Source organism: Saimiri boliviensis, chromosome 19 (assembly GCF_048565385.1).
Source record: "Saimiri boliviensis isolate mSaiBol1 chromosome 19, mSaiBol1.pri, whole genome shotgun sequence".
NCBI classification, from domain to species: domain Eukaryota; kingdom Metazoa; phylum Chordata; class Mammalia; order Primates; family Cebidae; genus Saimiri; species Saimiri boliviensis.
The window spans coordinates 15,931,396-15,956,284 of record NC_133467.1 but is presented as its reverse complement, the minus strand read 5'-3'; the positions used below and the strand labels follow the sequence as shown (position 1 = coordinate 15,956,284).

The 24,889-nt window shown below is 36.0% G+C and overlaps 1 protein-coding gene across 11 annotated transcripts in view; it reads left to right on the top strand.

The window, feature by feature from the left end:
* RASAL2 (RAS protein activator like 2) overlaps positions 1-24,889 on the top strand; it is a 364,958-nt gene that overhangs the window by 278,248 nt on the left and 61,821 nt on the right. For all 11 annotated transcript variants that reach the window (XM_074389525.1, XM_003925336.4, XM_074389524.1 and 8 more), the window contains one exon: positions 24,691-24,800. In XM_074389525.1, the coding sequence (XP_074245626.1) occupies positions 24,691-24,800 (110 nt within the window). The remainder of the gene's footprint in view (positions 1-24,690; positions 24,801-24,889) is intronic.

Below are 24,889 nucleotides of genomic sequence, written 5' to 3'. Positions count from 1 at the left end.
GTGTTTTATTTTGTGTTAACCCTGAGGAGCAAGATTTTCCCTTGTTGTATCTCAGGACGTTGAAGAGTTTATGAATAGCTGTTACTGTGACACCTTTAAAATTTTTACAAATGTTCTCATTTTCAAAGATCGCAAGCAAGTATTGGATTAATATTCTAAGCAAATTATGACAGGAATTTAAAGATATCAGATTTAGTGTCTTTTACTAAATTTTTTTGTTCCATAGACATAGCTACTTATTTTTTATTTTATTTTTCTCATGAATGAAAAAGCATTATTTTTCACCTTCTCTTCTTGTTTTTCTGATGATGTGGAAAGAATAGAGTAAAACTGACTGTCAATATGCAAAGTTTAGTGAAAAGGATTGAGTTAGAATTTGAAGTTTTCACACCATCATGCTAGAACAGAATGGTGACTCTTAAATTTTTTTTAAAAAAGTTGATAAGTGAGGATGAATATCCCTCTGCAGTATGGTAACATCAAAGCATATTCTATATTGAGTCTGAAGTTGATAGCCAGGCTTTGAAAATCTGAATTAATTAAGAACCATGATGTTTATTTAAGTTGATGGCTAATATAAGATATATCTTAGTAAGACTAATAATTCTTGAGTGAAAATTATAAATATAATGATTAATATATATGAAAGCTGGTATTACTTACAAAGCACATACTTAGTTGTTATTCTTCTGACAATCTCGCCATGTTATAGCTTTAGAAATAATGAGGGAAGAAAAGGGCCTCAATGACAGCAAATGACAGTCACAAAGACCATGCACCCATGGACTTAGCTGTCTAGGAGAATTTAACCATTCACAGCCCTCACGTAAAGAGTTACCTGAAAAATAACCATCAGCACACACTGATTACAGCAACAACAAAGAACTGTCAGTAAGTAAAAGGATGAGGCAGAGAAAATGAAAAGCAGAGAATCATAAAAACAATCCGAATTCACTTAGGATAAAGGCAAACAACGTTATATTTATTACTAGACCTTAAAGATATCATTGTATTCCAGGGTAATCTATAGTGCAGAAATTGACATTGATAATGATTATGAATCATCAAGAAAAAGTGAGATTATATTTATTTTGCTATTTTTTAAAAAGTGGGACTGTGTTATGTTATGTGACATGTAGCCATTGAAAATATTTAAAATGTTGAAGATATGTGATGTTTATAAAACTTGTTATCTAGTAAAGTGGTTTGTGAAGTACCTCATTCCTTGATCATGCTAGATAAATAATTTATATATTTGTTAAGAAAAACCAAAATATGCTGGCTCAATGAGGCACTGCAGTACTTGGATATCTATAGAAATACATTGTATTTTTAAAATTTTCATGTCAACAATACTTTTATAATTAATATCACAGTGGACTCTTTGAATTTGGGAAAACAGTACAAAAAGGAGTCAGACGTTGAGATATTTAAGTTGTTTATATAATATTTCAGAAATCATTGCTATGTGAACTTTATGAAGAGACAGAACCAGTATTTTACCACAAGTACCAGTGGTTCCATTACTATGGTGAGCAGTAGGTTTACCATTCATCAGTTGGATCCCAAAATTATAGTAGTGGCCTCTCAAAAAGGACCTTATTCTTCTGAGCTGCATTTTCAGACTTGCTGAGAGCAAATGAAATAGATTTTAGCAAGTCCTAACTGAAATTATTTACAATGACACACTTACTGAATGCTTACTTTGGGCAAAGTATTGGTGATTCACTAATTCATACCTTCTTGGCATACTGTGCTTGGTACAACAGAATTTTTCATTCCAAAGCCCTGTATATAGCCTAGTAGCAGGAGATATAAAAATGTCCAGATTTATAAAGAGGTAGATGAGCATGGTAACACAAGTTATTAACAACACAATGTATAAGTTAAGGCTTTGACAAGGAGCAATATTTGAGCAATTTCAAAGGCTTAAAGAAAATAATTGACAGGGGAAGAAAGTACTCCAGGTTGCGGGAATGGCATTTTGGAAAGACATACAGTCATGGGATGATTGATGCTTCCAGGGATTGTAGGAAGAACTCTGAGACAAGAATCAAAAAGTATGTGGGCAAAAATGGCAGGTAAGAAGGCCGCAAAGGTAGGTGGGGGCAAGACTGTGATTGAGTTTGTTCATCAAACTTAACTAAATTATACTTGCTGTTGAAGCATACAAGATGTGTTTATTGGAATATTTGTCTTTGGCTCTAAAGCTAAATAAAGTGGCATGAATACTTTGAAATACGGGTAAATTACTTGACTCTTCTCCTAAGTGAGTCTTTTTTCTTCTTGCTATTCCAACTCAGGGTGATAGGTAAGGAGCTATCATTCAATAGAGGGCCAGCCCAGCACTCACCCCTAGCCTTTCAGTGGACACTACTGATTTTTCTAGAATAATAGTTAGCCTTAAGGAGATCAGGAGAAGCCAGTGGGTAAGGATCACTCATATCCTGCTGGTTGATGCCAAGTAAGGCAGAAAGAAGAATAACCCTAACAGTGAGCACAAAGCATTGAACCCCAAAAAACCTTTCTATGTTTTCCTTATTCACAAAAATTTATACTTTTAAAAACTGAAAATAATGGCTGGGCATGGTGGTTTATGCCTGTAATCCTAGCACTTTGGGAGGCCAAGGTGGGTGGATTATGAGGTCAGGAGTTCAAGACCAGCCTTACCAACATGATGGAACCCTGTCTCTACTAAAACTACAAAAAATTAGCTGGGCATGGTGGTGCATACCTGTAATCCCAGTTGCTAGGGAGGCTGAGGCAAGAGAATTGCTTGAACCCTGGAGGCAGAGGTTGCAGTGAGCTGAGATCATGCCATTGCACTCCAGTCTGGGTGACAGAGAGACTCCATCTCAAAAACAAAACAAAACTTAAAATAGGCAACTAGTACAGAAGGTATTCATATATAATAACATTCAAAACGAGGGATGAAGAGGAAAATTATATGGCTACTGAACCTGTAGGTTAAGACACTGTCTTGGTTTTTAGCAATGCCTAAATATATTTGTACTCTTATCTAATCATAGCCATAAGAAAAAGTAGTGATCTACAGCAGTGGTCCCCAACCTTTTTGGCACCAGGGACCAGTTTTGTGGAAGACAATTTTTCCACAGACCAGGATTGGGTCAGGGGGATGATTTCAGGATGATTCAAGTGTATTACATTTATTGTGCACTTTATTTCTATTATTATTAGACTGTAATATATAATGAGATCATTATATAACTCATCATAATATAGAATCAGTGGGAGCCCTGAGTTTGTTTTTCTGCAACTAGATGGTCCCATCTGGGGGTGAGGGGAGACAGTGACAGATCTTCAGGCAGTAGGTTATCATAAGGAACACACAACCTAGATCCCTCGCTGCACAGTTCACAATAGGGTATGTGCTCCTTTGAGAATCTAATGCCACTGCTGATCTGACAGGAGGCAGAGCTCAGACAGTAATGCAAGTGATGGCGAGCAGCTGTAAATACAGATGACATTTTACTCGCCCGCCTGCTGCTCACCTCCTGCTGTGCAGCCCAGTTCCTAAGAGACCACGGACCAGTACCGGTCCATGGCCCCGGGGTTAGGGACCCCTGATCTACAGGAGAGTTTCTTCTTTCCTTCACTCTTATTCCGTATTTCTTCACACATACCTTAATTTCAATTGCAATTATTTGTTTGTAGGTCTCTGTCCCTCAGACAACAGATATCTGTTCCAGTCATCTTTATAACTACCCCAGTGCCTAACACAGTACCTCCCACAGAGCCAACATTCAACAAATAATTGTTGAATAGATAAAATATGCATGAATTATCAAAGGACCAGAATCCAATGAGGAATAGATAAAATATGCATGAATTATCAAAGGACCAGAATTCAATGAGATAAACTCACACATATTCTCTTGTTATTATTGATAATGTCTCTAGTCAAATGGAATATTAAATATTTAATTACATTTAATAAACATTTAATAAGAGATCATGTGGGATAAATGAATATACCTGGCAGAATGGATAGTTTTTTTTCCTTAAAGAGAGATTTTATTCAGAACTGTGGTATTTTAGTTACATAGTGTATACTTTGTCTACTTAGATCAGAAACTGAAACTAGGTAGAATTCTTTATTATTATTTGTTTCTGTGGCTATTTCTTGGAACCTTTTAGGTGTTATACATATATATAAATTCACAGTGTTTTTGCACTTCTGAGTTTTGACTGTTCTTCAAAAGCAACTTTAGTCATTTGATATTTTCTCCTCTTATAAAGATTATTTTTCATTTTTTCTTTAACATCGTGCTGGACTTTCATTTAAATGAAATTACTAGGATAGTGAGGAACAATCGAATAAATAATGAAAAGTTATCCAGGTACATGCTTAAGTTTGATTCAGAAAGAAGAAATGATTATATCTTGTAATTGTGTATATTTGTTTCACATGCCTGAGATTTTGGAACAGGCTTCTTTGTACTCTATTTATAAAGTGACTATTGATATTTATTATTTTTTAATCACTTCTACTTATGTGATACCATCAATTTGGCTTTGGCTAAGAGGGAGCTGCTTGTGTTCCGGGCCAGGTGCTAGGCTTAGTGTTCCGATTTCCATAACACAATGGTCTAAGTTGGCCTTTCATGTAAGTATAACACAATACAGTTGCAGCTGCTTCATTTGTGTTTGCTGTGAGCTTGGCTCTGAAAGAATTCAGGCACCAAAAATTATGCCAAGACAACCAGAAAGCATAATTAAACTAAGTCAGTAGCTGAATATTCCTATGTAACTGTCCTTGTGCTCTTGCCACTGTGACACCTAAGCATTCCCAATCAAATAAATATGCTAGAAACAAAACATTGTCAAAAAACCAAACCTTTACATAGATTTTAGAAGAAAGTAAAGCCCTGGGAAATAAGATAGAGATTAAGTTAAAGTCCTGTGTAAAAAGAAATGTGTCTTAAGTATCAGGATTATCAGGCTCAGTCGCTATTGGTATCTGTTTTGAATCCTCTATAAGATCCTATTAAGTATGTTTCCAGGTTAAACAAAGAGATAGAAAGCTTCATGTCTACTGTTTAATAAAGACTAGTAAGTGTCCATAGTCCAAACTGGTGGTTTTCAACTTTGGCCATACATAAAAGTCATCTAAGGAACTTCAAAAATACACTGATACTTTGACTCCACCTCAGACCAGTTAAATCAGAATATCTAGACTAGAGCCCCATCTTGTATGTTTTTTAAAAGGTTCCCAGATGATTCTAATATGCAGCTAGGGTTGTAAACCATTTGTCTAAAATGATTGATAAAATATTAGGAATACATTTTAGTCAGTGTCTTACCTGTGAATATCAGTGCTTTCTTTCCTACCTTCAAGTCTGACAGAAGAAACTAAGAAGCATTATTTTCTCAGTGGCCTTTGTTACTCACTTACTAATTGCAGCATTGCCTGTTTATTGCCCTTCTATGTGTTTGCCATGATCAGTTCAGATGACCAATGTAAATTTACAAAATTTACTTGATTTACTTCCGACCACACTACAAATCTCAGATTTCAGGGTAAAATGTTGAAATTCAATTCTTAGCATCCAAGCTGCAGTACAGTTCCAACTTTTGTATTCTCATTGTTATTGTATTCCAGGAAGATACTTAAAACTTATTTCCCATGATACTTAAAGACTATTTATCTGTGTTTCTTCCCTCTCTTCGCTAACCATCTGCACAGAGTTAAAATCTATAAGATTGCCCTCCGGTGAGACCTCTTTTAATGAACAGTATATTTATATTTATATGTGTATGAATATATAAATATGAATATAATCATTATATGTCTATGAAAATGTTATTACCAAAAGTAGAAATCATATAATCATGGGGATGTCAGAAAATTATGGGCTGTAGATATTAACTATATCTTTAAGTCATTTTGTAATCAGAATGGACATAATTTTAAAATCCTCTAATGATAAATATCTTAGAAGATGTAAAATTTAGAACTAAGGGTCTTGGAGCAGAGAGGAAAAAAAAGAATAAGGTTAGATATAACTCCTTAAGGGAACAAATGCAAATACCTGGAGGAAAAGGGAACAGGCTTGGTAGCTTGGTTAGGAAATACTGCCAAGACTCTAAACTTGAAAGAATTAAAGAATGAGGGAAGCCCTCCGTCTGTGGTAATTCTTAGAAATGGGCTTGCAGCCAGGTGCGATGGCTCAAGCCTGTAATCCCAGCACTTTGGGAGGCCAAGGCGGGTGGATCACAAGGTCAAGAGATCGAGACCCTCTTGTCAACATGGTGAAACCCCGTCTCTACTAAAAATACAAAAAACTAGCTGGGCGTGGTGGCGCGTGCCTGTAATCCCAGCTACTCAGGAGGCTGAGGCAGGAGAATTGCCTGAGCCCAGGAGGCGGAGGTTGCGGTGAGCCGAGATCGCGCCATTGCACTCCAGCCTGGGTGACAAGAGCAAAACTCCGTCTCAAAAAAAAAAAAGAAAAAAGAAAAAAAAAAAGAAATGGGCTTGTAGCAGCACTAACTACTGGAGATAACAAGTTACCCTACCCAGGAGAAGAGAGCTGTTTGATAGGGAGAATGAGATATACTCACTTAGAGCTCATTCTTATAGATGATGGACCATGAACCCCTTTCATCTCAAAGCAGAGAGATTTCTTCTCAGCTTTAATGGGTAAGGAGAAACACAAGACCTCTTATTTCACAAGGAGAAATAAACAGTTTGAAGGCCTAATGCCCACTTAAGGGAGCATAATTAGCTACTGAGTATAATGGATATGTATAACTAATATCAGATGCTCTCCTCTTTTACAGAAGTTCAGAAGCCAGTGATGTAGAAAAGAAAATTTGCCACCTTTTAATTAAGCTAGAGTTAGCTATGCAAAAAAAAATATTTTGTTCTTCTCAGCTGTACTTACACTTAACAAGTTATGAGCATTGCTGGTAAACAGTAATACCCTTGTGCCTTTCTACCATAAGGCCCTTTAATTTCATAACCAATGCCAGTACCATTCTACTGGATTTTTAATGTTTTGTTTCTTCTATATTAAATATCTACTAATTTCAGTTTAAAGAAACCACACTCTAACAGTATTATTTGATTATAATATCAGTACAAGATTTTTGTCAGTTGTTGAGTAGCTGGTAAAAGAAAAGGCTCTAGAAGAATTTGAATAGACATTTCTCCAAATAAAATATACAAGTGGCCAATATACACATTAAAAGATGCTCAACATCATTAGTCATTAAGGAAATATAAATCAGAACCACAATGAAATACTACTTGATGCCCACTAAGATGGCTGTAATCAAAAAGAGGGACGATAATAAGTATTGGTAAGAATGGAGAAATTAGAATGTAAAATGGTGCAGCCACTTTGGCAGCTCCTCAAAATGTTAAATGTAGAATTTCCATATGACCTAGCAATTCTCCTTTTAGGTATATACACAAGAAAATTGAAAATATATGTCCACATAAAATGTACACAGATGTTTATAGCAGCATTATTTATAATAGCCACAAAGTAGTCATAACTCAAATGTCTGTCAACTGAAGAATAGATATACGGAATACTCTTTAGTCATACAATGGCTTATTATTTGGCCATGAAGAAGAAATGAGATTCTCATACATGACACAACATGAATAAACCTTGAAAATATTATGCTAAGCGAAAGAAGCCATACACAAAATGCCACATGTTGTATGATTCCATTTATATGAGATGTTCAGAATAGGCAAATCTATACAGACCAAAAAGAGATAAGTGTTTCTCATGAGCTGGGTGAGGGAGAAATGGGAAGTGACTGCTGATGGGCATGGGGTTTCTTTTTCGGTAATGAAAATGTTCAGGAATTAGACTGTGGTGATGGCTGCACAACTTTTGGGATATACACAAAGGTTCTATGCATGAAATTTAATGCGGTATGGTTGCCATCTCAAAGATCTTAGTGATTGATCTTCAGAAAAGTTGCATCTATTTTTTTTATTTTTTTATTTTTAGACAGGGTCTTGCTCTATCACCCAGGCTGGGGAGCAGTGGCACGATCATGGCTCACTACAACCTCAACCACCCAGGCTCAAGCGAACCTCCCACCTCAGCTGTGTAGCTAGAATCACAAGTGCATGCCACTGCACCTGGCTAATTTTTTTTTAAACTTTTAGAGAGATAAGGTCCTACTTAATGTTTCCCAGGCATGTGTCAAACTCCTGGGCTCAAGCAGTCCTCCTGCCTTAGTCTCCTAAAGTGCTGCTATTACAGGCATGAGTCAACATGCCCAGCAGAGTCACCAAATCCCAGCTTTTTGGGAGGCCAAGGTGGGTGGATCACTTGAGGTCAGAAGTTCAAGAGCAGCCTAGCCAACATGTTGAAAGCCAGTCTCTACTAAAAATAGAAAACATTAGCCAGGTTTGGTGGCATGTGTCTGTAGTCCCAGCTACTCAGGAGGCTGAGGCAGGAGGAACACTTGAACTTGGGAGGCGGAGGTTGTAGTGAGCTGAGATCACACCACTGCACTCCAGCCCAGATGAGAGTGAGACTTCGTCTTAAAAAAAAAAGGACCAATATATATATTATGTATATTAAGGACCAGTTTGTTGAGATTGTGATGCCTAAATTTACAGTGGAAAAACTATTTGCAGTATTACAAACAATATAGTTAGGAAATAGCCTCTAGAAGTGATATAAATATGTCTAATACAGTGTTTTCAATAATATATTCCCTTCCTTCTTCCACCCTACATTCTATCCTTAGGGGGAAAAAAAATCCTATCCTGATAGACATTAGTAAGGAGTAATTACATTGTTTCACCTTATACCTTTTGCTCACAACCATCCATAATATGGATTTTTGGTACATTTTGTTTCAACAGAGGCAGTAAGAACTTTATCTTTTTCAATAACTAATAGGCTCAAAAGGCTCCTCCATCTCTAATGTTGTTATTCTAAGAGTCCTAGAAATGAGAGATGGAAAACTTCAATTAAATTCATCTAGTCCATCTCCCCTGATAATGAAAAAAATGTGTTTCACATTATATTATCTATTGCTTTTTCAGGCCTTCCAAGATAACCTTAGGGAGACTGTCCAATAGGCTAATAGACCTCACTTTGAGGTCTTTTTTTTTTGACCCATCATTTCTCATTATTATATTCCTTAAAGCTATCATCCCTAATATTCATACTTTGTTAACTTGAATGAGATCAGCACAGTCTCTGTTAGAATTAAGAAAATCAACATACTGTGCTCTATAGAGTATTATATTATATAATTGTGTCAATTTACAATGAAATGTTTTTAAAATCAGTGTACACCCCATTATTAGGAACTGAAGTATTCGACGGGAGTGAATTTTCCAGATATTAAACTTTTCTTCCTTAATCACCAGATTTTGTGTTGTTTTAACAATTTTGAGGGAGTTTTCTCTCCTACGTAGTAATTATTTCCCTACTTTTTTGAGTGAATTCAACTTTTCTTAATAATTCATGTTAATCATTATCAGCATTCTGCAAATATATATTAAGTAGCCCACTGTATGCTAAGGACTACAGAAACACCAGAAATACAAAGATGAGCTCAATGTGTTTCTTTTCTGTTTGCCTTCAGGAGTTAAGATTCATAGGGAATATGAAATAGGAATAGAATTAATTATAGGTCAAGACAGGGGAAAACCAGTAGTATAAATAAAAAGTTCAGACAATCAGAAGTGAGAGAGACTTAAGTCCTATTAATCAAGAATAGTTTCTTCAGGAATTGTTATTTGAAACAAATGACACAAGGACAACTGAGTAACCATGTGAAAAAGAGATAATATTAGATGTGTATCTCATACCTTACACAAGAGTGAACTCCAAATGGATTAGGGATCTAAAATGTGAAAACAAAAACAAAACGTATCTAGTAGAAAACATGGATGAATTCTCTAACCTTAATGCAGGGAAAAACTTTCTATAATGGTTGCTGAAAAGCCAGAGGCAATTTTTAAAAAACAGATTGATAAATTTGATTATACAAAAAAAAGTTTAATAATTGCAGGACAAAAAATATAAGAAAGATAAAAGACAACCAATGAATAAATTGGGAGAAAATATTTACAACATCTAAGAGACTGTTAAGGCTGGGAGTGGTGGCTCATGCCTGTAATTCCAGCACTTTGGGAGGCCACGGTGGGCAAATCACAAGGTCAGGAGTTTGAGACCAGCCTGGCCACCATAGTGAAACCCCATCTCTGCTGAACATACAAAAAATTAGCTGGCCGTGGTGGCAGGCACCTGTAATCCCAGTTACTCGGGAGGCTGAGGCAGGAGAATCACTTGAACCCAGGAGGTGGAGGTTGCAGTGAGCAGAGATGGCGCCACTGCATTCCAGCCCGGGCAATAGTACAAGACTCCGTCTGGGGAAAAAAAAAAAAAAATTAAGGGACAAGTGACTAAGACCCAATAGGAAAACTGAAGAAAAGAAAGACATGAATAGGTAATAGGTAAAAAATTTTTATGCAGCATATTATTTCATGCAGAAATATTATTTCACCTTTTTAGTCTGACAAAAACTATAAAGGATGACAAATTCTTTTGACAAGGTTGTGGGAAACAGACACTCTCATACATTGTTGAAGGGAAGGCAAACTAGTACAACCCTTCTAGAGGGGATTTGGCAAGATTACATATACAGTTACCCTTTGACCCGGCAATCCCATTTCTAGGAATCCAACCTGAAGATACATCTCCACCATTATGAAAATACATATGCACAAAGTTATTTATGCAGCATTTTTTTGATTGCAAAATATTGTAAACAACCTAAATGCACATTGATAAGAGGGCAATTAAACTGTACATAGAAAGTAGAATAGTGGGTCCTCCCACATCTCCCAAGATGTCCACATCCTAATACATGGAAATTGTTTATATGTTGTCTTATGTGGCAAAAGTGACTTTTGCATATAGGATTAAGGCTAAGAATCTTGAGATAGGAAGATTATCCTAAGTTATCCAGATAGATCCAGTCTATAATCATGAGGCCTTAAAAGCTGAAACGCTTTCATAGCGATGCAACATTACTGGCTTTGAAGATGGAGGAAAAGCCATGAGCCAAGGAATGTGAGTGGCCTTTACAAACTTGAAAAGGCATAAAACAGATTCTCCCCTAGATCCTTCAGAAAGGAATGCAGACCTGCTGACACTTGATTTTAGCCACATGAGACCTGTGTTGGACTTCTGACCTACAGAACTGTAAGGTAATAAATTTGTACTGTTTAAACCACATTTGGGTTAATTTGTTATAAAGGCAGTTGAAAACTAATACAGTGGAAAACTGGTAAAATTAGAATTAGGTTTGTGTTTAGGTCAGTATGATACCTGTGTTTATTTCTTAGTTTTTATAACCATACTATGGTTATATAAGATGATAACATTAGGGGAAGCTGGGCAAAGGAAAACTGTGCTATTTTTCCAAATTTTTTATAAATCTAAAATTACTTCATATCGAAAGGAAAAATAATCAAGGATTCCTTCCCTTGTCAGTGTCCTTTCCCCACTCTGCCTCATTAACATCCCCTTAAGAAGTTCTCATGTCTTCTTGTTATTTGCGAATTTCCAACCAAGCTTTTAACCCAGTGGTTCCCAAATCGTATGTTTACATAAAGACTTGTTCATACATGTTTTGGCAACTTTATTAATATCCCAAAACTAGAAACAACTCAAATGTCCATGAGTTGACAAATGGTTAAACAAATTTTGGTGTATTCATACAATGGAATAAAAAGTAGCAAACTACTTATACATGCAACAGCATGCATAAATTTGAAAAACATTATGCTAAGTGGAAAACAACTACATACTGCATAATTCCATTTATGTGACATTGTGGAAAAGATAAAACTATAGGGACAACTCAGATTAGTGGTTTCCAGGGACTGAGGATGAGAGGAAGAGATTGACTACAGAGAGGCATGAAGACATTTTTGGGGTGATAGAAATGTTCTGTATCTCACTTATATTGGTAAAGTATACGTTTGTCAAAACTCATCAAGCTGTACATGCAAAAATAGCGACTTGTTTTTTGTAAATCACACCTCAGCAAACCTGTTTTAAAAGACATGTTTTAAAACAAAATACATAAAAAGTTTGACATAAAAGGTTTGAAATAATATAACAAGAAAGATAATAAAAATCTGACAGATTCATGAAAATGAATTTCTAAGAATGTAATTACTTAATAATAAAGTATGCTTGATATCTTCCATTGGCCCCTCTAGCAAATCTTAACATATCAATATGTGTTTTAACATGTTATAACATATAACACCTATAATTTATATTTTAATATAATTATACATAATACAGCATAATGACATCAGTATGCCAACATCAATTAGATCTGATTAATGGATATGTGTTTATTAACTTCTGTGCTTTGTATGTTTAAAAGTTTCATAATAAAGGTTTTAGTTTGCTTAATTAAAAAAGAATCACATTGAATGCTTGTTAAAAATGTAGATCACCGTGCCTCAATCCCAAAAATTATGATATATTAGATCCTGGCTAGAAAAATAATTGTGCATTATGATAGAAACTTTACTCTTTCCTTTTGGTGCTTAAATTTGAGGGGAAAAAAAAGAAAAATGAAAAAAGCCTACTGGGGATAAACTATACTGAAACTAAACTATAATGCACTTTGCAGCTATTTCTTGTTTTGTTGTTATTCTTGTCATCTACAGTTTCCCTTCCTGTTTGGACTGCCAAATAACCAGAAGATAAATTAAGTAAAATATAAAGACTAGAAAGTAGACTTTAATGATTTTAGTTACTCTCCTCCTCTTTCCTTGTTAATTTTTTAGAATTATGTTTTAGTCAACATTTAGTGACTATCTACAAGTTTCTAAGTTATATTAGGAAAGCAAGGAAGGGAATTATTTATATATGACACAGCTTTTTTTCCTCAAGTAATAACAATCCATGATAAAATGAACTAAAATATGTAAAATACATGGAGGTTTTAAATTTACTAATAAACTAAAACTTGAAAAGCAAGAATGAAAACAATTCTCACCTGGATCCTTTCTAGTTGACATGGTGGCATTTTCTTACTGTGAATCAGGTAACATTTTGAGAAATTGCCATTTAAAAATACTTAATGACTTAGAATTGCTATAACATTGTCTTAATCCCTTGTGTGGTCACTGATGTGAAAATGTCTCAAGCAGAATTAAAGCAGGGTTTTGTTGCACATCCCTGTATTTTTTGTGTGAAAGGTGATGACATGTTTCTCTGTCTCCACTTCTCCCTGTCTTAAGGGAATGCAGCAGTGCTAGGATGCCGGCAAGCATTGTCCCTTATTATCCCCACTGAGGCTTCTGAGAGCAGTTGCATAGCAGCAGTTTTATTTCAGTTACCAGTCATTCCCAGCTAGCTGAGTTCAGTCTTCAGGGAATACTCCAATCTGCAGGTGGCCAACAACTTTAGTTATCATTGTCTTAACATTTACCAAGCTCCAGAGAAAGGCAATATTTGACTTTTTCTTTCACTGACAGTTGCTAATTTTAAGCCTTATTTTGAAAGAAAATAATGGGTACCAACTAATTAAGTCACTTCAGTTGTATCAATTGCTATGACAATATAGCTTTTTTTTTTTTTAACGATGAGCTTTTTACTATTTTAAGAATTATAAATGGTAGCAACAGCATTTCAAAAAATTGGAGAGGGTAGGATCTGTTTTGAGTGTTTTATTAGTATGCTTTCAGATTAGATTGGTGTCAAAAGGGTGAAATCAGCTTATTTACATTCTTTCTTTCTTCAGTTTCCATTTATACTGCTGGATTTTTAGAATACACTTAAAGGAATGTTATTCACATTCTTCATGTTTTTATAAGGCATGGACATCATAACTATGTAAAAGAGAAAAAAGCATTTTCCTCTTGGTATCCACCTATTTTTAAATTTTATATTTGGATTTTTTTTATTTTATCCTTAGTAACCACAGAATCAGTTTCATATAAAAGCCATTTCAATAAGGTTTGGATTTTGAAATTTTATATAGCTAATTATATAGCTAGGAATCCTAGGGGCAAATTCTTATAAGTCAGATGACACACTGATAGTTTTTTAGCTTTTTGGGTTTTGTTTTTTGTTTGTTTGTTTTGCTTTTTCCTCCTCATTTTGAATTGTCATATTACATTTCTGGCTATTTACGATATGTAATTCTATAATAAGGTATCTGTAGAAGTTACATGTAATATATATGGTGAAATTAAGTTATGTTATAGCACTTAAAGTATTTAATGGGGCATTAGAATGTCAAGAATTCATATAGTACAGTGGTTAAAAAGAAAAGGTTCCAGTGTGAGGCTGCCTAGGGTCAAAGTTCTCCTCTGCCATTTAGCATCTGTGTGAACTTGGGAAAGTCATACACCTTCTGTATTAGTCTGTTTTCACACTACTATAAAAAATTACCTGAGACTGGGTAATTTATGAAGAAAAGAGGTTTAATTGACTCACAGTTTCACAGCCTTAACAGGAAGCATAACTAGGAAGCCTCAGGAAACAACAGTTGTAGCGGAAGGAAAAGAAGGACATTCTTCACATGGAGGCAAGAGAGAGCAAGGGTTGAAGTGCCACACTTTTAAACCATGGGAGATGGTGGGAGAAGATTGGATCATGGGGGAGGATTTTTCCTATGCTGCTCTCATGACAATGAGTGAGTTCTTAGATGATCTGAGAACATACTGTGTACATTTTTTCAGTTCTGAAAGCAATTTTTGAGCCCCCACGAAATACCAGATATCAAACCTGCCCTGGGAACACAAAGATTGCAGCATTTAGTGAGGATGACACATAAGTGGGCATGCACTGTCCTAAATGTAAGGCTAACTCTCTACAAATGCTTGGAAGCACTGAGGAGGAACAAGCACGTAACCTAGAGCAGGATCAGGGCATGTCAAAAAGACAACCCAAGAAGAGATTATTCCTAAACTCAATCAGAAAGGATGATCCAGCCAGGGAGAAGGAAGAGAATACGAGCAGTGGCAAACATGCATGGTGAATATAGAGAATTACAGGTATTTTGAGTTAGTATAGGATAAAGTATAAAGGGGAATTACCAGGGATCTGGCTGGAATGGTTAAGTAGTTACCAGATGATACTATATCCTATAGGCAGAACTCTTACCAGGGCCATTTTTAGCTGCTTTTAGGTACCTTTGGGTTAATTACACATCCCTTGACCAGTCAGATGCATCTAGGGAGGAAAGATTGTGTGACACAAGGCATAGTGACCTGAAACTGTAAGGAACTGCCCAGAAGGGGCAATGGGCAACTGGGCATGACATGTACTTTGTTGTTTCTCAGAAGAGGATAATGCTGGAAGGCTCAGTACATGGTTGGTCTAAAATGGAGGGGTAGTAGAAGCCAAGCTAAGCTAAGCCAAGCTTGGAAACAGTGAATTTTTTGTGGTTTCATTCTATACAGCCATGTGGTCTTCCTAAAGAGCTTTGTCATGGCACCAGGAAGATTGACTTAAACATTGCTTTAATTCTTATTTTTGATAACTGATCATTTTAAAAAATGGAAGATGTTGGTAAATATAGCTTCAGATGATTAGCGATGGAATCTAGGGAGAAGGAAAAGAGAACAGGAAAAAAACAAGGCACAGGGAGAAAATGAGGTGGTCTCGAAAGTGGGGGTTGAAAATGAGGTGGTCCAGAAAGTGGGGGTTGAAAATGAGGTGGTCCAGAAAGTGGGGGTTGAAAATGAGGTGGTCCAGAAAGTGGGGGTTGAAAATGAGGTGGTCCAGAAAGTGGGGGTTGAAAATGAGGTGGTCCGGAAAGTAGGGATTGAAAATGAGGTGGTCCGGAAAGTGGAGGTTTCTAGGTTGAAGAGTAGATTCTTGTGGAGAAAGAGATATATGAAAGACATGTGATTAGGGAGAAAATCAGAAAAAAATTACTGTTTAAGATGTCTCAGATGGAGAATCTCTGAATGACGATAAGATCTAGTGTGTAGATAAAAGATACACCAAAATCTCACAAATCACCGCTAAAGAACTTTTCCTTTCAATCAAACACAACCTGTTCCCCTAAAACTATTCAATAAAGATAAAAATTAAATTTAAGAAAATGAGTGGGTGGAGAGATGACATGTAAACATGGCACACCTCAGGTGGCTGAAAGAGAGAATGTATTTGGTGTCTGCCATATCTTTGCATCCTTCGGTGACACTGTTGTTCATGTCACTGATCTTTCTGGCAAAGCAACTACCTGCCATGCGACTGGTGGGATGAAGTTAAAGAAGGCAGACCCAGATGAATCCTCTCCATATGCTGCTATGTTGGCTGCCCAGGATGTGGCCCAGAGGCACAAGGAGCTAGTGACACTGCCCTACACATCAAACTCCAGGCCACAGGAGGAAATGGGACCAAGATGTCTGGACCTGGTGTCTAGTTGGCCCTCAGAGCCCTTTCCCCCTTGGGTATAAAGATTGGGTGGATTGACGATGTCATCCCCATGCCCTCTGACAGCACCCGCAGGAATGGGGCTCACCATCTGTGAACAAGACTTCTCAAAATATTTTCTGTTAATAAACTGCCTCATGTTAAAAAAAAAAAAAGTGAGTGTCAGAGGGGAGGATAATGAGTAATGGAGTCAAGGATGAAGCTAGGGTACCATACATCAGTATTGGTTATTTTCTAGCATGGTGTTAAGAGACAGAAATATTATAAGCTAGGAATTAAAGTTCTTAATGAACAAAGGAAAGTGAAAGGGAGATTGAAACATGGGAGCAGCAATGAGAGATGAAAAATCCTAAATCAAGATGGCATGTACTTCAAAAAATATGTATTTACTTCATGATTTTATGAAATATCATGATGGTAAGCTAGGTAAAGTCCAGCTACCTCTTCCTGAGTACCATTGAATATTGGGTAATGGAGAACGAAAAACTTCAACTAAATAGGGCTCTGGGAAAACAGTTTCTCAGGTTAAAACTATGCTTCACTTACATCAAGGAGACGACAACAAAATTTTAAAAGGTTTCACTACCTCCATGAAGTATTACTGACCATTCTCTGCAATCTTAACCTTTTCCTTATCTGTATTCCTAAATCAGACATAATTTTATATATATATTTATTGAGGACTTCCTAAAGCTTAAACACTGTGGTAGATGTTAAGGTAAATACAACACTATACCATCCTCTCCGAAGTTTAAATGCAAGATTTCTTGTTTCCAGATAGGAAAGCCTCAACTTTAATTTATAAATTGCTGGAGGCTTAGTGTGGCCAAGTCTGAGAGAGAAAAACTGCAGGAGTATTCGTTAATGGGTAGGCCACAGTTTTTAAAAATTTTACTCCTGGAGTCCTACCAGGTTCTCACAGTGAATATCTGAGAAAATTTCCCTCATTTTTCCAACAGGGAGTGGGAAAAGGAGCTGTTTTGAAATGCACCAGAGCATTCTCTTTTTGTTTCCTTTCTTTTCCTTTTTCTTTTAAGATGGAGTCTTGCTCTGTCTCCAGGCTGGAGTGCAGTAGTATGATCTCTGCTCACTGCAACCTCCACCTCCCAGGTTCAAGTGATTCTCCTGCTTCAGCCTCCTGCGTAGCTGGGATTCCAAGCACGTGCCAGCATACCTGGCTAATTTTTGTATTTTTAGTAGAGACGGGGTTTCGCCATGTTGACCAGGCTGGTCTTGAACTCTTGACCTGAGGTGATCCGCCCGCCTCAGCCTCCCAAAGTGCTGGGATTACAGGCATGAGCCACCGCACCAGGCCCATTCTGCTTTTCTTAACGAAGTCTGCTCTCAGAAGAAAATAATCAGAGCCTAACTGATAAGAAGGAAGGGAAATACTCAATTCCAGTCCTCTCTAGCCATCCTCTTAAAATGGAGTGGGTGGGGTGAGGGGCACTGAGAAGCACTTGTGAAGTTCACAGTCCAGAAACAGAGACTCATTAAAAGACTGAGATCTAATCACAGGACTTCACAATGTCTTCCCCTACCTTATCACTACATTGCTAAAGGCCTGTTTACTGCAGTTCCTTTCACCTAGTACAGCATATCCAGCTACCAAGAAAAAAATTACAGAACATGCTAAAAGGCAGAAAACACACTTTAAAGACACAGAGTAAGCATCAAAACCATCCTCAGACAGAGCAAGCATCAGAACCAGCCTCAGATAATATTGAAATTATCGACCAGAAATTCAAAACAATTATGATTAATATACTAAAGGCTCTAATGGATAAAGTAGATAGCATGCAAGAACAGATGGACAATATAAAAAGAGAGAGAGAAATTATAAAAAAGAACCAAAAGGAATGCTGGAAATCAGAAACACTGTAGCAGAAGAATGCCTTTTATGGGGATATTAGTAAGACAGGACACAATTGAGGAAAGAATCTCTAAGCTTGAGGACATCTCAGTAGAAACTGGCAAGACTGAAAAGCAAAGAAAAAGAAGACTGCAGAAAAAAACAAAAATGGAACAGACCCAGAGGAACCTTACGTACATATTACTAAGTAAAACAAGGCAATCTAAAAATGCTGCAGTATGATTCCAACCACAGATGCTCCTTGACATACAATGGGGTTATGTCCCAATAAACCCATCATAAGTAAAAAATATCCTAAATTGAAAAGTATTTAATGTCCTGATAAACCCATCGTAAATCAAAAAAATTGTTCAAACCATCTTAAGTGGGGGACTATGTATGACATTCTAGAAAAGGTAAAACTGGAAATTAGTAAAAAGATTACTGTTTGCCAGGGGTTAAGGTGTGGGAGGTGTTGAGGGATGAACAGGCAGAGCGCAGAGGATTTTTTGAGTAGTAAATATACTCTGCATAGTACTGTAATGGCGGATACATATCATCGTTCATTTGTCCTAACCCATAGAATGCACACCACCAATAACAAATCTTAAACTGTGGAATGTGGCTGATGATGATGTCAATTTGTAGAGGGTAGAGAGGAATACTGGAAATCTTTGTATCTTCTACTCAGTTTTGCTAGGAATCTAGAACTAAGTTAAGTACTCCCTTTGCTTCTATCTTCTGAAAGACATTGTAGAGAATTGGTATCATTTCTTCCTTTCATGTTTCATAGAATTCACCCCTGGAACCCATCTGGGTCTGGTGTTTCTGTTTTGTAAGGTTATTGTTGATGCTGTTTCTTTAATAGATATAGGCCTATTCATATTGTCTATTCCTGTATAAGTTTGGCAGATTGTATCTTTCAAGGAATTAGTCTGCTTCACCTAGATTATCAAATTTGTAGACATAGAATTGTTCATAGTATTCCTTTTTTACCATTTTAATGTCTACCAGACATGTTGTGATGTCCCCTCTTTTATTTCTAATATTAGTCATTTGAGTCCTGTCTATTTATTTCTTAGCCTGGCTAGACTTACAGATTTTTTTTATAAGGTACCAGCTTTTTATTTTATTGATTTTCTCTATTGATTTATTGTTTTCAATTTCACTGATTTCTGAACTAATTTTTATTTCTTTTCTTGTGTTTTCTTTGGATTTAATTTGCTCTTTCTTTTTTTTTTCCTAATTTCCTAAGGTACAAACCTTAGGATTGGGTTTAGATCTTTCTTCTTTTCTAGTATATGCATTCAGTGCTATAAATTTTCCTCTTAGTGCTGTTTTCACTGCATCCCACAAAATTTTGATGTTACGTTTTCATTTTTGTTTTGTTCAGTTCAAAGTATTTTTAAATTTCTCTTGAGATTCCTTCTTTGATCCATGTGTTTAGAATGTTGTTTAATCCCCACATATTTTGGGATTTTCTAGTCATCTTTCTATTACTGATTTCTGGTTTAATTCCACTGTGGTCTGGAAGAAGACATTGTATGATTTCTGTTCTTTTAAATTTTTTAATGTATGTTTTATATCCAGAGTTTGATCTGTCTTGGTGAATGTTCCATATAAACTTGAGGAATCTATATTCTGCTGTTGTTGGATAAAAAGCAGTCTATAGATATCAATTATATTCGCTTGATTAAATGGTGTTTTGGAGTTCAACTATGTCCTGACTGACTTTCTGCCTGTTAGATCTGTCCATTTCTGATAGAGAGGTGTTGTAATCTTCAGCTATAATAGATTTATCTATGTCTCCTAGCAACTCTTAACCAGTTTTGCCTCATGTCTCTTGACACTCTGTTATTAGGCATATACACATTAAGGCTGTCTTCTTGGAGAATTGACCCCTTTATCATTATATGATGCCCTTCTTTATCCTTGGTATGCTTTCTTGCTCTAATATCTGCTCTGTCTGAAATTAATATAGTGATGCCTGCTTTCTCTTGATTAGTGTTGGCATAGTACATTTTTTCTCGCCATTTACTATTAATCTTTAGGTGCCTTTATATTTAAAGTGAATTTCTTGTAGACGATACATAGTTGCGTCTTCTTTTCTGATCTACACTGACAATCTCTTTTAACTGGTGTATTTAGACTGTTGACATTCAAAGTGATTATTGATTTAGTTGGATTTCTAACCATATTTGTTAACTATTTTCTATTTGTTACCTTTGTTCTGTGTCCTTATTTTTGTCTTCCACTGCTTATAAACTTCCATGATTTTGTTGAGTGATTTCTTTTATTCCACTTTCTCTCCTTTCTTAGCACATCAGTTATTCTTATTTTTTAAAAAATTTAATGGTTTCCCTAGAATTTGCAGTATAAATTTATAACTAACCTAAGTTCACTTTCACGTAACACTATACAACTTCATAGATAGTATGAGTACCTTAAAATAAAATAATCTTGATTCTTCCATCTTGTCATTTGCATAATTGATATTCATTTCACTTACATATAAGTATACATGAGAATATATATCATATACATAAGCATACATAATTGAATGCATTGCTATTATTACTTTGATATTAAATCAGTTAAGAAGAAAAATAAAAGATTTTATTTTATTTCACTTATTCTGTACTCTTCCTTTTCTTATGAAAGACCAGTTTCTGAACTATATTGTTTTCTTTCTCTCTAAGGAACTTCTTTAAACATTCTTTGCAAGGTTGGTCTACTGGCAACAAATTTCCTCAATTTTTTCATGTACGTGAAAGCTTTATTTCACATTCCCGTTTGAAGGATAGTTTTGCAGGTTACAGAATTCTAGGTTGGTAGTTTGGGTTCTTTTTCTTCACAATACTTTAATATTTCACTCCATTCTCCTCTTGTTTATGTGGTTTCTGAGGAAAAGCCAAATGTAATTCTTATTTTTGTTCCTCTTTGATTTTCTGTAGTTTGAAAATTACATGCCTCAGTGTAGTTTTGGCGTTTTGGGTTTTTTTTCTTTGGGGAGATTTTGAGGGGGGTTCTTTGCATCTATGCTACTGAGTATTTTCTGAGCTTCCTGGATCTTTGGTTTGGTGTATTAAGTTGGGAAAATTCTCAGTCATTATTGTTTCTGATTTTCTTCTGTTTCTTTCTCTTTTCTTTTTTTGGTATTCCCATTACACACGTTATGCCTTTTGTAGCTGTCCTTTAATCTTTGAATATTCTTTTCTGGGTTATTTTTGTTTGTTCTGCTTGCTTTTCTGTTTTGGATGTTTCTATTGATATTTCCTCATGCTTAGAGAGAGATTCTTTCTTCAGCCATGTCCAGTCTACTAATAAGCCTGCATATAAATTTATATTTAGTATCTAAATTCTGTATTAAGTGGCAATTTCCTCGAGGGCAGAGTTTGTTTATTTTTGATTTCCTTACAACTCATAGTAGAGTTCTCTATAACAAATATACATAAATTTTATTAAATACATGTATCATATTATGTCATATGAGGTATATATGTGCCACAAAAAGAATTAAATTACTAGATGAGTGAACATCTACTAATAGTGTGTCAGTCAAATGCTTAACTGTATTTTCATTAGAAATATATTTATGTGGCTGGGTGTGGTGGCTCAAGCCTGTAATCCCAGCACTTTGGGAGGCCAAGGCAAGCGGATCACAAGGTCAGGAGTTCAAGACCAGCCTGGCCAATGTGGGGAAACCTCGTCTCTACCAAAAACACAAAAATTAGCTGGGCATGGTGGCAGGTACCTGTAGTCCCAGCTACTGTGGTGGCTGAGGCAGGAGAATCACTTGAACCTGGGAGGCAGAGGTTGCACTAGGCCGAGATCACGTCACTGCACTCCAGCCTGGGTGACAGAGTGAGACTCAGTCTCAGAAAGAAAAAAAAAAGAAGTGTAATGTATTTATGTCTGATTTTTGGTAGACTCCTTGGCCTAAATCTCAACCTAGGTTTTTGAACCAATACTAAACAATCCTATTACAGTTCTATAAACTTAAGGCTGGCTTGCTGACTACATTTATTAGCAAATGTGGTGACTCATTCTGATTGAGTCATAGAAAATACTGTATAAAGCCTTTGCCTTTATGTACTAATGACTGTGACTAATGACAGTGACTCTCCCTAATGACACCAAGATTGTACAGTTGACTCTTAAACAACATGGGGGTTGTACAGTTGAAAATTTGCGTATAACTAGAGAAAAGAAAGTGTCATTGAGAAAATCATAAGGAAGAGAAAATATACTATTTACTATTCATTAAGTGCAAGTGAATCATAAAGATCTTCGTCCTCATCATCTTCATATTGAGCCTTTCCCCTTAACCTCCAGTCAATTTCTACATACCTATAATAAGCTGCAGTAAAAAACAGTAAAAACAGGTCTATGTGATATTTATTAGGAGTTTTTGCACTTACTCCTTGGGTGACTAGAACAATAGGCTATAACATTATAAGTATTTTCTTTCAGTAATCTAAATAGTTCTGCTTCTGATTTGAGTAAGTTTCCATTTTTCTCTATTGAAAGGAGCAATGTCTACATGTTTAAAAAACAGTTGTCTTGGTAAAGCACTGTGGTAGCCTATACTGATGTTCACCAAATACTTTCAGTTCCCTTTCTGAGTACCTGGTAGTAGTATGTATATCTTCTCCCATTGAAGTTAGATATGGTCATGTGATTGTTTTGTCAGTGAAATTAGATCAGAAGTTGCATGAAGCTTTAAGAGCTAGTACGTGTACATAATTTGCTATTTTACCTTTATCCTGCTGCAAAAAAACTGTAGAAGTGCAGATACAGAGCCTCCTTTAGCCTAAGTTCCTGAGTAACAACAGCATAGACAGGATCCCACCCCCTCAGTTGACCTGCTCGTGGACATGTAACATATTTTATGCCACTAAGATTGTGGGGATAATTAGATAAGCATAACCTAGCTTAACCGGATTAATATAGCCTTCACCCCAAAACAGTAGGCTTTGGTAGTTACTAGAGGAATATAAAAGAGTTGATGTGCTAATATTGGCCTAGTATTTCTTTTTCTTCCTTATAGAAATGTTTCTTTTACACAGCTTATATAAAATTATGTTCATCTCAAGGTGATTAGAGTAATTCTCCATGTGTCAAAATATTTTTCTTTGAATTAGAATCATTGCTTGAGAAATTTTATTTTATTTATTTGTTTTTGAGTTAGGGTTTCATTCTATTGCCCTGGCTGGAGTGCAGTCAGCCATCACTCACTGCAGACTTGAACTCCTGAGGTCAAGCAATCCTCCCACTTCAGCCTCCTGAGTAGCTGGGACTAAGACATATGCTACCATGGCTAGCTAAGTTGTTTTTTTTTTTTTTAATTTTTGTAGAGATGGGATCTTGCCATGTTGCCCAGGCTGGTCTTGAATTCCTGGCCTCAAGCTATCGTCTCGGCTTAGCCTTTTCAAAATGCTGGGACTAAAGATGCGAACCACCGTGCCTAGCTGAGAAACTTTAATATGCTTCTATAAGATGTTTTTTCACCGGCCCATGATATAATTGTAAATTTCTTGAAAGTAGTGACCATCATCATTCATTTTTGCATTTAACCTTTTATTCAACAAATTTGTGTTGAGTGCTCATTATTTGCCAGGTACAGAGTCTAGGAAGATGTTCAGGGAACTCTAGATAGTTTGGTAAAACTGGCAGGCAGCAGGAAGGGCCAAAGACTGTAAAGCACTTTGTTAACAAAGTTGACATCTGGATACTTTAACAATTTCATAAGTGATCCATACTTCACTTTAAAATAGTTTAGCCACATTCAGTACTTAAGTTTACAATGCCATATTCAAGGTGACATAGACCACGTTTTAACGCTTCTGAGACCACCAGTATATAATATTTAACAATTTAGTTAACTCCTTTTTACGTATCTTAGAGTTACGCTTTTTCTCTTCTATCAGTATCTTTTAATTCCTCCAATGCACCAAGTACCTTCTCACCTGGCGGGCCTTTGCACATGCCATTTTCTTTGCCTGTTTTCCCTTAGTTTAGGAAAGCACTGGATGTCATTTCTATTGAAATTGCTGGTACCATCTTCATAGAAAGAATATATTTGTCTATGTTATCTTGTTGTGCTTTTAGAAACCTACCAGTAAAATTAGAAGTTTTTCTCCCATAGCTAATGTAAAAATTAAGAAATAAGAAATTAGGTGCTGTCAGAAAGTTTAATTATCTCAATTATCACAGAAGAAAATTTTCTCATCACATTGCCAGGTGGTTTCAAGCAAATATTATTGACAAAATTTTAAAAAAACTTAAAAGCTAGATTCTATTTCTGGTCTTTATTGTAAAAATCTAAATACCTCTTGCAGAGATAGTGTGGAAGAAGAAGGTTTCCTTTTCGTTCTCTCTCCCATCACCTTCTGCCTTTCCTTCTAGGGATTCTTCAGCAAGCGCCTGAAAGGCTCCATCAAGAGGACCAAAAGCCAGTCAAAGCTTGACAGAAACACGAGCTTTCGGCTCCCATCCCTTCGCAATACAGATGACAGGTAGGAGGTTAACTTTCTTAAAACAAAAAAAGCAGTTTGAGAGTGAATTTTATTAAGGCATTTTGGTCTTTTCTGAATTTGAATCAATG